Source organism: Anguilla anguilla, chromosome 16, assembly GCF_013347855.1.
Source record: "Anguilla anguilla isolate fAngAng1 chromosome 16, fAngAng1.pri, whole genome shotgun sequence".
Classification (NCBI taxonomy): domain Eukaryota; kingdom Metazoa; phylum Chordata; class Actinopteri; order Anguilliformes; family Anguillidae; genus Anguilla; species Anguilla anguilla.
In genome coordinates this window covers 23,099,538-23,111,881 of record NC_049216.1, presented here as the reverse complement: position 1 = coordinate 23,111,881, position 12,344 = coordinate 23,099,538, and the positions used below count along the sequence as shown (strand labels likewise).

At 42.5% G+C, this 12,344-nt stretch overlaps 1 protein-coding gene across 1 annotated transcript; it reads right to left on the bottom strand.

Annotated features, from left to right (window-relative positions):
* Nucleotides 1-58: 58 nt before the first annotated feature.
* Nucleotides 59-12,267, bottom strand: syt12 (synaptotagmin XII). Its single transcript, XM_035394932.1, has 8 exons — nt 11,333-12,267; nt 6,926-6,982; nt 6,026-6,219; nt 5,098-5,481; nt 4,020-4,235; nt 3,369-3,489; nt 2,851-2,984; nt 59-1,808 (listed from the first exon to the last, which is right to left on the bottom strand). Exons 2-8 carry the CDS (start codon nt 6,969-6,971, stop codon nt 1,635-1,637), a joined length of 1,269 nt encoding a protein of 422 aa, XP_035250823.1. The 5' UTR covers nt 6,972-6,982; nt 11,333-12,267; the 3' UTR covers nt 59-1,634.
* Nucleotides 12,268-12,344: the final 77 nt, after the last annotated feature.

Genomic DNA, 12,344 nt, shown 5'->3' with positions numbered 1-12,344 from the left:
AGTTTCATCACTAGATAGCATGTTCTATTGAGCTAATAACACCACACTGAGACAAATCTGTCATATAGCATTATTTTTTATTTAAAACAATGTTTGAACACAAGACTTATTTTTTCGTGGTGGCACATCAATTTCAAAGATCTGTAAAATATCATGCATTGTAAAATTGGTTTTAGTTCTCAGTCACAAAAATGTGTAAATGCACACTGAAAATGAAAATATTGCTTCAATAACGGTAGATTTGGCACAGAATAACACATAGTAAGTCACAATAAAATCTAAAACGTTGATGCACTGGTGTATCCGTATAAATGCCGCAGCATGATTTAACTGTAGCTGTGTTTCGGGTACAGCACTTAACTGGGTCAGAACGCAGAATAAATACGATAATCAACGTTTACTCGGTTAGTAGGCTAATGCGATTCATATGATATGTGAACCCTATGGTGTTTTTCTAATGTGCAATGAAATAATTTTCTTTCCTCAGTGAATATTGCAGATACGTTGCTTGCTACATTTGCAAAGTGATACCAAAATGCAAACAATGCAGTTTTCCTGACGCCGGGTTATGGGTATGAAGACACTTTGGGTGGTAAAAGTGTCAGTGGAGGCAGAAATCAAATAGACAATGTTTTAAGACATGAATTCACATTGTTCTATAACAAAAATAAAACATATTATTGCCTGCCCATGTAGTGTGTAGTGATTTTTAATTCGAGGGACATTCAAGAGGTTTACTTGTGTAAAACAGCCTAACACTCCCACATCTTAAGATTTTATTTTAAGGTTCTTCAGTCAATGAATTAAATTTGGCAGCATGGAAATTGGTGTCAGTCATGGCTCTAAATGGAAAAACCCCTTCCAGCAGAAAGACAATCCAAGGCTAGATTTCCTAGTGCACTTTGAGAATAATTACTCCGGGCATAAATAGTTTGATCATAAAAAATGAATAGCACATAAAAATAAAACTGGTGTCATACGTAATGAGTTTAAGTAACTTTACATGAGCAATTCACAAAAAGATGTGTAAATGAATGAAGGGAAGAAAGAAAGAATGAATGAATAAATAAATAAATAAATATTGTCTAGTGGTAAGGGAAAACCAAGAATGTTCATTTGCTCAGTATGGGTATTTCTGACAAAGAAAAAAAAATCACTGACACTTCTTACAACATGATGTATCATGTAATATTACTCAGAGCATAATCATGTATATTACACATGCTTTGAGGGTGTTTGTGGAGATTTGGCCAGCCTGAAGTATAGATTTATAAACCTGGATAAGAGAACCTGGATTTTTAATTAGCCCAGGACATCAGACATGTTCCCAGTCAAAGACACGCTCATACCAAAAGCTACTGTACCTAAATTTCTACAATATACGTTTAAAGATCTGATATAAAACTCATTTCGGACCTTTGCCTATATATTTATACTCTTTTTGTTTCTTAATAACACCATACACATACTGTACAATGGGTTTCAAAAGACACAAAGAGCAGTTTCCTGAAAAAATAAGCTCTTTTACTCCATATCTTCTCTCTCAAATCCCTCGACGTATACTAGTAAGACAATAGGCACCATGCAGAGATAACTGTGACTATGGGGAAGGGGACAGGGAGATGTGGGCTGGGCTAGTTTCGACGCAGCGGGTGCCACATAGAGACCGGCTTCCTCAGAGTTGCCATCATCTGGTTCCAGTGGGTAATGCCCATGCCGCTGGCCTCAGGACCGATGATCACGTGACCCACGTTATCCCCCCGGCCGTCGTCAGTGCACTCTGCCACAGTGATCCGCAGGGAGAGCTCCTGGGGGTGGCAAAGACAGGTGTCAGAAAGTTTTTTTTGTGACCGTCCACCAGCAAGGTCCAGATTCAATACCACAAGAAGAGCAATTGGGAGGCTCTAAATAGGAAAAGCCACCTAATGGCCAAACTGTCTTAATTTGGAATATTCTGTTGTATTCATAGGGGCGTTTTGTAGTGACACCCAACTCTGTATAAAATGAGACAGGGACAGCCTCACTGACTGTAACCCTTCTTTGTTGGGCAATGACACTTCAGCCGATTATCTGGCAGTCAACATTTTATATCTGATTATAGTTATAAACACAGAAAAATCCTCTCAGAGCAAATAAAATAGTGGTCAATATTTAAAAGATTAGATAAGCAATCAGTTGCTTATCTTGGCAGGTTCATAACCTACAGTATACAATATAGCTGTAGAGTGTAATTAATTTTTAATCCTTCAGTGCAAAGTCCATAAAATAGTTTCAGCAATCCTCTGGCAACTATTTCTGAAACAATTTTCTCCATTCATTCAGTTTGTGCAGTTTGGGAGCCCCTGTGCCAGCGCAGGAGGCCAAAGACAAGCACACCTGTCAGCAAAAGAGTGTGAGTCACAAGCCACTGTTTCCTTCCTTTTCACTTCTGCAGTCCACCAGCTGACCCATGCAGCTGGACTGCAAATTCTGTGCAGCTGGTTCAGGCAAACCGCATGCAGCTGAGTGACCAGAGGTGGCGCTGCTGACACTGTGGCCAATTACTGTATGTGTCAAGCCATGAGATCCCTGGTAACACCTGGTACAGGCATGGTCAGGCTTTGATGCTGCGTCACAGGGAATGTGTGTAACAACAACAAGTGGTTTAGATGGACCTTAACTTAACCTTAATTTCTCCTTAAAGGGCAACTGTATAAATGCTTAGTGCATCCAGCCAAACACATTCTCTCTGTTACATTTTCACTTACAGAAATCCTTCAGGATCAGATGTATATTTTTCGTATGCACACACACACACACACATACACGTGCACACACACACACACACACACACACAGCCCAGTGAGTCACCTGCAGGACGATGGCTGGCACAGAGAAAATCATAGCTTCGTTAAAAATGGGGTTCGGGTCATCTCTCTTCATCGAGGTCTTTTTCTTACTGATCTTCCTGCCATCCTGGAGGAGGTATACTTTGACAAATGGATCTGTATTGCCAGAAAGAAAAAAATCAGTATTTTGTCCTTTATTACTGAAGGACATTCCCTTTCTTTGTGTTGGGACAAAAGAAATGAGCCAACAGCTCTGTCCAACTGACCAAAGGGCTCACATTTTTCAGATTCCCAGCTCACAGAAAGCTGACATTCTGGCACTCCATCTCATTTAATGCAAGATGCTACAGTCCCACCCACAGTTACTCATACATGTTCTCACAATCTCCTCAAAGCTTAGAAGTACACAGAGAATGTATCAAGCACTTTGAAGAGAATGGCATGCCGCTATATACTCAAAATTACATGAAACAATTTGCAGGAAAAAACAGGAAAAGGTCATGGAAACAAATGTTTTCCCAGGCAGATGTGGGTCCTCACCTGCTGTGGTCTTGCCATTGGTCCACACCAGGTTCTTTGCTTTGGCCACAACCACAGTGAGGCGTTCGGCTGTGGGTAGGTAACTAAGTGACAGAAGGATCTCCCCAACAGCATCCACGGCCTTCAGGAGAACAAGGACCAGGCGGTCATTAGGGACATTTGTTTGGTCGTTCCAGAATGTGATCACCAATGAACATTTTTATTGTCTTTGAAGGGAACACCTCATCCCTCGGACTGACCTCTAAAATCACCCTGCATCATATTGATGGAAGGCATATTAACAATAACAGATTAAAAAAAGATCCACATAATTTCATCAGAAAGCCCTCAAGGCTCTTAGAAGTGATTGGAGGAGGGGAGCAATGGAACCATAATGAGCTAAGCTAACAAATTAGCATATGTCAAGAAGGGCTAAGTCAACATCTGTCTGGAAGACTCACATTAACATCTGTCAGGAATACCCATGCTAACATCTGTAAGGAAGACCCACTCCAACATCTGTCAGGAATACTCACGCTAACATCCGTCAAGAAGAGCCATGCTAACATCTTTCCCGGAAGACCCATGCTAACATCTGTCAGGAAGGGCCAAACTAATGGCCTGCTCCTGTCCCCTGTAGAGGTCATTGGGAGTGTGTGTGTGCGTATGTACCTTGTTCAAGTCCTGCAGGTAAAGCCAGGCATTGAAAGGTCTGATGGTGAGGTCCAGGTCGGACAGCTTCAGCTCAGCTGTCCCAGCACTGATGTTCCTCTCGTCCGAGTCGATGCCAAATGCCACAAAGCGCAGACTGCCCTCCTCTAAGGCTGCTGGGTCCAAGGGCACGGAGAACCGCTCATCAAACAGCACCGTGAACGCGTTCGTCTGGACCTGTAGGGAGGGGGTGGGGGGCATAACACCACAACATGGAAACCATTCAGAATTCCATGCACCAACCCCCCTGTAATTGCCAATATGTGTTTTCATTTTTTTTTTTTAATTTCAAGTAGAAATGTCTGGGAGCGACTGGCAGAAAATAATACTACGCATGGCTGCAGCCGGCTGTCACAGAGTTCCAGAGTGGGTCAGCATTTCTCTGAAGGCAGTTCTCCACATTACTCATCAAAAACAGACTGGAGCAGCTTTAAACTGCACTCAGTGACCTCCTTTTGCTTGAATAACTATGAGATCATTAATAAAACTATAGATTTTAGAAAGTGAATATTGTGACAGGACTCAAATCTGAAATTAACCAGTCGTAACTGTCCGTAGCTCCTTTTAAAGTGAGGCTGAAAGACTTTCTACATACACTCTTGTTACACTTTTTTCCTCTGTGTTAATCTGAGTAATGTTTTTTTTTTTTTTTTTTGCTCTGTCTTTGCAGTGCTTTTTGTTTTCTTTTTGTCTCATATCCAGGTCACTATTATTAAGCCTTCAATGTGAGCTGCAAATTGGACACGGCCTAAAATAAGAGCAGCAATCACCACATTTAGCCTACAAAGAGAGCAGCGATCATCGCATTTAGTCTGCAAGGAGAACAGCAATCAAATCATTTAGCCCACAAGAACACTGTGGTCACACTCATACCAGCAATGACAACGTAAATTGATGCGTTTGACCTGAGACGAGAGCTGTAATTGGCACATTAAATCTGCATTGAGAGCGGTGATCGGCACATTAAGCCCTGTGATAACAGTGTCAGTCGGTGCATTAAGCACGCCGTGCGAGCAGCTGTGGGCTCTGGCGGCCTCACCCTAGACACGCCCACGTTGAATTCTTCGGGGAGCAGCGTCACGCGGATGAAGCAGCCGGGGAAGTCCCCCTCCTCCCTCTCCAGGAGGTCCTTCCCCTGCAGGAGGGAGATGAAGAGCACGCTGGAGCGCGCCTCGTACTCCAGCGTCACCTCCAGCTGCCCCACGGTGAAGTCGTGGCCGAAGTTGTTGGCGATAGAGGAAATGGAGCTCAGCGAGTCTGTGGACACGGACCGGTTCAGCTGCAGGGCGCCCGTGGGGTCCAGGTCCCTGTTCATCAGCTCCAGGGTCCCCAGCTCGCGAAGACCATCCGGGGTGTCCCCCAGTTGCAAGCTGGGCTTCCGGCTTACAGACGACACCCTCCGGTGGTTGGAGGCCACAACCCTCTACATAACAAAAAACATTGGCAACAGTCATCTTGTTTAAACCATGTGTAAGACGGCCCTTTGGCCATCAGAGGTGTTATTAGATTTTAACAGAACCTTTCAGGGATGGGGGGCATGTTGCCCACAATCCAGAACAGGGGCATGCAATCTTATCTGAAAAGGGTTGATGTAGGTGCCGGTTTTTGTTTCAGTCTGGCATGAAGACACCCGATTCCTCTTATCAAGTTCTTGATTGAATGCCATGATTAGTTAATAAGTTGAGTCAGGTGTCATAGTGCTGGGCTAAAATAAAACATACATGGACATCGGGCCTTTTGAGGTAAGACTCGATAAGAACAAGGTTCGCTGTGGGAAGGTGTGGGTATGAGGAAGCCCATCCCACCTCTCCCCCTCCCAAAAGTGCTACGGTAAGTGGTTTCATGCATTAAAAACCCCGATATGCAACAAAACAGGAAAGAGATTCATCAGCACATAAGCTCTGCTCTTCTGTCCAGCTGAGTGTCCTTTCAATTTACATTCATTCAAAAAAGCCTTAATTTTTTACCTTTTGCCTCACTTCTGAGTAGGAGGTGCCATACTTCTGCTGCAGGTAGCGGTAGTCGTAGTTGGGGAATGGAGAGGGTGCGGGGAAGGCCCCAGACTTCCACAGCTTCCACAGGTTGATCCCCACTACCCCTAAAAGTGTCAGGAACCCGGCGATGTACACCCCAACCTCCCAGGCAGGCGGGTCCCGCACCACTAGAGGGAGAACCAAAACGGCTCTACAGCAAACTTAACAGAAAGGTATCCCTATTCTACATACCATTTTTAACACATGGTAGGTAACGTTAAATGTATTATTTCATAACAAGTCCTTTACAAATGTCCACATTGCTGCTTATTATTTTTTATAAAGGCATCATTGATTCTTTTTGGAGATGCTATATCACATGATGTAATGTTGTATACTGTGCACTGGCTTAATAATCATATAATGGCAAAATGTTGTATTAAATGTTGACTATATGCTGGGTATGTTTAAGTAAATGGCAAAGACATGGCTCCTAGCTAAACTCACATCATAAATACACTGTAGAAACATGGCTTGATGGCATCTGGTACGTTGCAGTGTGTCCTCCAAAATTTATCAAAGGAACCCCCCCCCCTCCTCCAAGAAATAAAAATAAAATAAAATAAAATAAAATAAAATAAAATAAAATAAAATAATAAAATAAAATAAAATAAAATAAAATAAAATAAAATAAAATAAAATAAAATAAATAAATAAAAACTGGAAGCACAGTCTTTTCATGATGATAAGTTGAAAATGGCATAGACATGCCCTGTAGTCTAATCAGTCAATGGCCCACTAGTTGTAATCTGACGAGCCGGCCATCAATGGGTAATGACGGTGTATGGGCTTGTCTCGTCTGTAGTGCTGTTGGGGGGGCATCCGCACACTCACCGCTCAAATGGTAGTCTGATATATCCCTGCCCTGAGCTGAGGACATCGTGTGGCTGCCTGCCAAAATAAAACAGCCATTAGGGAATTGCTAGTTAGGAGTAATTAATTGCAGTAGGAAATGGAAACTCACAGCTTGGCGTTAGTAATCATATATATATATATATATATATATATATATATATATATATATATATATATATATATATATATATGGTCCTGTAAAACAATGAGATGCTTTAGATATTTATAAAAAGCCCAATAACCCAGCAAAGAGAGTCTGATTGGATAGTTTCCATATGAGTCATACAATCCTCCTGTCTCCATACCCACCCTCCCTCCGTCTTGTTTTCTTCTCTCTCTCCAAGGCAGCTGGAGTGTGTGTGCTACCTGCAGCACCAGAGATGCAGGGAAGCACAGAGAAACTGGAGCATTTTAACACTAATTACACCCGGGGAGCAAAATGCATGAAAGATTAAATTGTGAGCGGAATTTTGTGAAGGGAAGGCAGGGTGGCCCAATTAAAGCATCTGGATCAGTGCAGTGCAGCACAGCCTGGGCACCAGGGGCAGAAGGGACCGGGGGAGAAAAGTTCCACCCCCAGAAAAGACTAATCCGTCAGTGTGTGGGTGAAGATGTCTCTCTCTGATCTCCACACTCCATCATTTCATCAAGAAACAGACAAACAAGCCGTGGGAAAAGGGGATCACAACACGGAGACAACAACATTCCATCATGTTTTAATCTTCCATTTTCTTTTCTTTCAAATGGAATGGAAAATTCTAAAAGCAGCACAAAGGCAGTCCCTTTCAATGCCTGCTTTATTAAGCACAACATTAGGCCAGTAATGTGTCAATGTGCACAAAGCCTGTATGTGAACATCCAGCACATAAAATTCATTAAGGATTGCATTTATATAGCGCATTTCATGGATGTAAAAGATTTCATGCTTTAAACTGAAGGGCAGGGGGAGGAGGGGGGGCACTGAGGGACAACTGGATGACTCACCTCAACCTTCTCAATGTAGCAGCCATCCAGTGATGTATGGCAGCCATTTTGAACCAACCCCCCCCCCCCCCCCCCCCCGCCTCTTTAACCAATTAAAGTGAATGAACAATCTCAATTCAATTCAATTCAATTTAATTTGTTCAGAGCTTTTTACACTGTCACAAAGAAGCTTAACAGAAAGACTGGAAAACTAGGAAAGATGAGGCCTGAAAAAAACAAGTGAGGTTAAAAAAAAACTCTAAGTGGAAAGAAAAAATAAACACTCAGACAGTGGTGAGAAAAAGTTTCCTCATGTGAACGAACTGAGAGGAAGCCGGGTAAGAGCAGCCCACCCTCCACTGACTGGTCAGGTGTCAGAGGTCGAAGTTCAGCTAAGCAGCAGCAGGGAGGTATTAGGGAATTCATCTTTGTAAATTAGCATATTGACTGGCTCCATTATAGCGCAAGGTATTACACTAGCTGATGAAAAAGACAATCTATAGAAGTGTGTATCAATAGGCTGGTGAATTAATATATTTGGCCACAGCACTATCTGCAGAATGGATGCATTTGAATGTACATTTTGGCTCAGCCATTTAACCCCAGGTATCAAGAAACGGACACAGCTCTGGCAGAAGGAATCCATTGTGTTCTAAATCAGTGTTAAATCATATATAACAATATAAATATTACAGTCAAAGAATACACAGAACTATATTGCTGTACATATATTTCCTATATTAATTGAAATGATTGGTGGTGGAAATTTTGGATTTCATGTAAAATAAATTTGAAAATGAAACATTATTGTTTTATTCACCCTATTAACTCTGGCTGCAGTTATTACTACCAGACATTTGAATTTAATTCCTTGTGTTTGATTAGTATTTCGATTATATTCCCATTTTTAAAATGTGTTCGCTAAACTTAATCTTAAGCTTAATGTTTTTGATTATTCTGGATGAATATAATAAAAAATATATTTTAATTGTACCTTTGGCATGATTAATGGGAATACTATTTTAGAGTGTGCTTTTGAACACGGTTAACACTATTCAGATTGTGATTCAGTAAGTGGTTAAAATCGTCGATTGATTTTTAGTTCCCCGTGGTAACAGGAAGACTGGAGCGGGGTTTTGGGGGAACGTGGGATCTAGAGTCTCACCTGACTAAAGAGACGGTGCTGACCCTGTGGGAGAGCACGAAACTCAAAACTTGCCGCACAGAAAGCCCATGCCACCGCGTGAGATATTTAATAATGTAACATTTTTAGAACATTTTCATGCAGCGAGGAAAAAACAGCACGAAACACAAGCACAGGACAGATCTTCCATGGTAACGCACGGCGCCCGTCTGTTCCGTGGCGTACGCCTTGGCGCCGTAACAGGAACGCTGAGAGGGGGAATTCTGCACTGCTGTGACTGCGGCCATGTACTTCTCCGTTAAAGCGGCAAACGTTTTACATTAAGACTGAGAAAAATTAAAATGTGTACTTCCCTTTATTGGCCGTACTATACTAAAACACCGCTGATCAATAATAATGGATGCAGCGCCACAAGGAAGGGAGGCAAGTGTGCACTGTCAGCTTGTCCTTCCGTAGGAGTAAGGATTGGGAGAAGTAATAAATCAACTTTGCTTTTAATCTCGAGCAATGAGTCATAATAAAATTAACTGCATCACTGCCGCGCCGTCAGAGAACGCTGCGCGCGGCAAATACCGCCAAAGTCGCTTCTCATTTCTTTCAGAACCTGACATTTTTATTGCCTCCCCCCCCCCCCCCCAAAAAAAAAAAAAAAAAAAAACACCCTGCTAAACAAATATGCACAGGAGTGGTGGTGGTGGGGGGTGTTGGCTGGGCACACTGTTTAGATTATGACTAAATCAGAAAATCAGATGAGAACTCTTTTGCTCCCTCTCAATCAAGTGTACTCTGATGCAATCAATCAAGATTAAATTGGAGATCTTGCCAGCAATGCACGAATTTCTTTAGCCATTCCATTATAAATTGGCCAGGGTACTGAATTAAAAATCCTTCTTTGTTATAAGACTGCCTGACTCCACAGGCCGCTATTAATGTAACAATATTGCTTCCTGGGGTGATTTCAGAATGGAATCCAAACCCACTGTTCCTTTCGTCAAGGACTGAGCGCCAGGCACGTGCACGTTTGATACAGCTGGAGGCATCGTGTCGGTGTTGGATAAACGACATGACTGACTGGAGTATTCCTGAAGGCCCTCTTAGCTGACTGCTAAGCAGGAGAGAGAGAGAGAGAGAGAGAGAGCTAGGCTGTGTACACAGAGCGATGATCATGGGGGAGGATCACAACAGGACACCATTATTACACTTCTACTGTGTGTGAGAGCACACTGGTCTTGTGAACGAAGTAGAGATAGCCTATGTACAGTAACACTGTCTTAATATACAGCACTGCGCCCATTTTGCTCTGTAGGCTATTTAGAGGTTAAAACACAGATACCAATGCTGGTGCCAATATATTAAATACGTCTCTTCTAGGCCTGCTAGGAAGAAGGCCTATTTCACAAGAATTCTATTACATTGCTTTTTCTAACCGCGAGCTGCTTTTAATAGAGACCAAAAACTACAGTGAAGGCGTTTTGCGAGGTCAAAATTTAAGTAGTTGTTTAAGTAATAGGGCAAGGGTCAGGAACACAATCCCCACATAAAATTAAAATGTATAATGTATATACAATTAGGACAATAACAAAACTTTCCATTCTTCATAAATAAAAAAAAATGTGACGGGACGAAAACAAACTAGTGGAGGTGGTGCTGAAGGAACAGCTCCAGTGGACCGCCAATTGATCAGTCCCGAATGCTGCCAACGTGCTGATAACGCGATTTCATTCGATTACCAGCATCCCCCCCCCCCCCCTTTTTAAAAAAAAAAAAAGATTACAGTTTATTGCATTCGGCCACAAATTCAAATCACACATTTACAGTATGCATTGACAACTAAATAAATTATTCTACAGCACCCAGCATAAATGTTGCATACAGAATATTGATGAACTTTTTATACACTTTAAAAGCATATTCAACGACCAAGTTGCTATAATGTAGTGTACTGCGAATCAATCTTGCAGGCGACTGTTGCCAAGTGAACCGCGGCACTAGAGGTAATCTAAAGACTGGGTTTAATCCTTTAATTAGCATGCACACAAAGACGTGATTCTCCACACAAGTTAATCGCTTTACATTCAAAATCAGCCCACTTCACGGTGTATGTCTGACGACGGAAGATGCAAACGAGCCACTGCAACATTAGACAAAGTCCTCATAAACGAGCAGATTTTCTTGCACCGGCGGCAAAGAACATAGGCTAACACTTACATCAGGGCAAACATGACAAGGAAACCGACGCAGATGTAGCTGAGGCAGATACTAGGCTATATTGCACTTACCTAACTGGAGTTTACGTTTGGCGCAGTGAAGGAAAGGGGAGAAACTCCACCAGAAACCCCTTTCAGTTCATTTACGGCTCCCCATTAAACGGCACAGGTGCCCGGCGTTCCGCGGGAGATGGTGTTCCACTTCTCTCTCCAAGCACCCGATTGAAGAGGCTTATCTTTGCTATTCGCGCATGTAGCCTGCTTCCCTGATGAGCAAATTGTGCGGACTGTGTTACAAAACGACACGTAGCCAGCGTTTCACCATTGAGCTGCATGCGACGCGAAGTCCTGGTAAACCCGCTGCTAAAAGCATCTCTCTTGGAGCGCTCCTCCCGACTGCAGAAGACCCACCCCTGCAATGCAACTCCCAGCACTTGACCAGAATACACCGGAGCGCTTAGTGCAAAAGCGATGCAGGCTACAGTCTTATTCTTCTAATGCAAAGATCATATTCTGAATCTTAATGGTATCTTTCGCCGAGTATATTGCCCGCCTGTTGTTAACTAATGCCATTCTGACGGTTATAGGCTATACGTTCTGAAACGTATGTTGCACTGAATGATGGCCTTGCATAATATCGTTCCTACCGATTTAGCAATAAAGCCCCGTTTCTCTATAGAGAAAATTAGGCAGTAAGCTAAATGAAAATTCGATTAACCTCTGCGTGGGTCTTCTCGCGGTTATTTGATTTCGTATTCCGGATATTTTCACTGACCCACAACTCACAGCATTTCGATTTGCAGACCTTGCATTTTCTGTTTACATCACTCGTTCCTGAGACCGAACTGACAAGTGTGAGTTTAGTTTTACTTATGTCATACACACACAAAAAAGATGTCAAAAAAATAAAAGATAAATAAAAGTTTGCGGGGTAAATGAGCCAACGGTTTTGAAGCAAAGGAGAGATAAGCGGTCACTGAAGCCCTTCCCTTCTTTATGAAGGAGTTCCCCAGCACAGACAAAAGGATGCTGTTATCAGGGCAGATAGCACTGGAGTCAGAGCTTGTCCTTCTAGCAGAGCCCA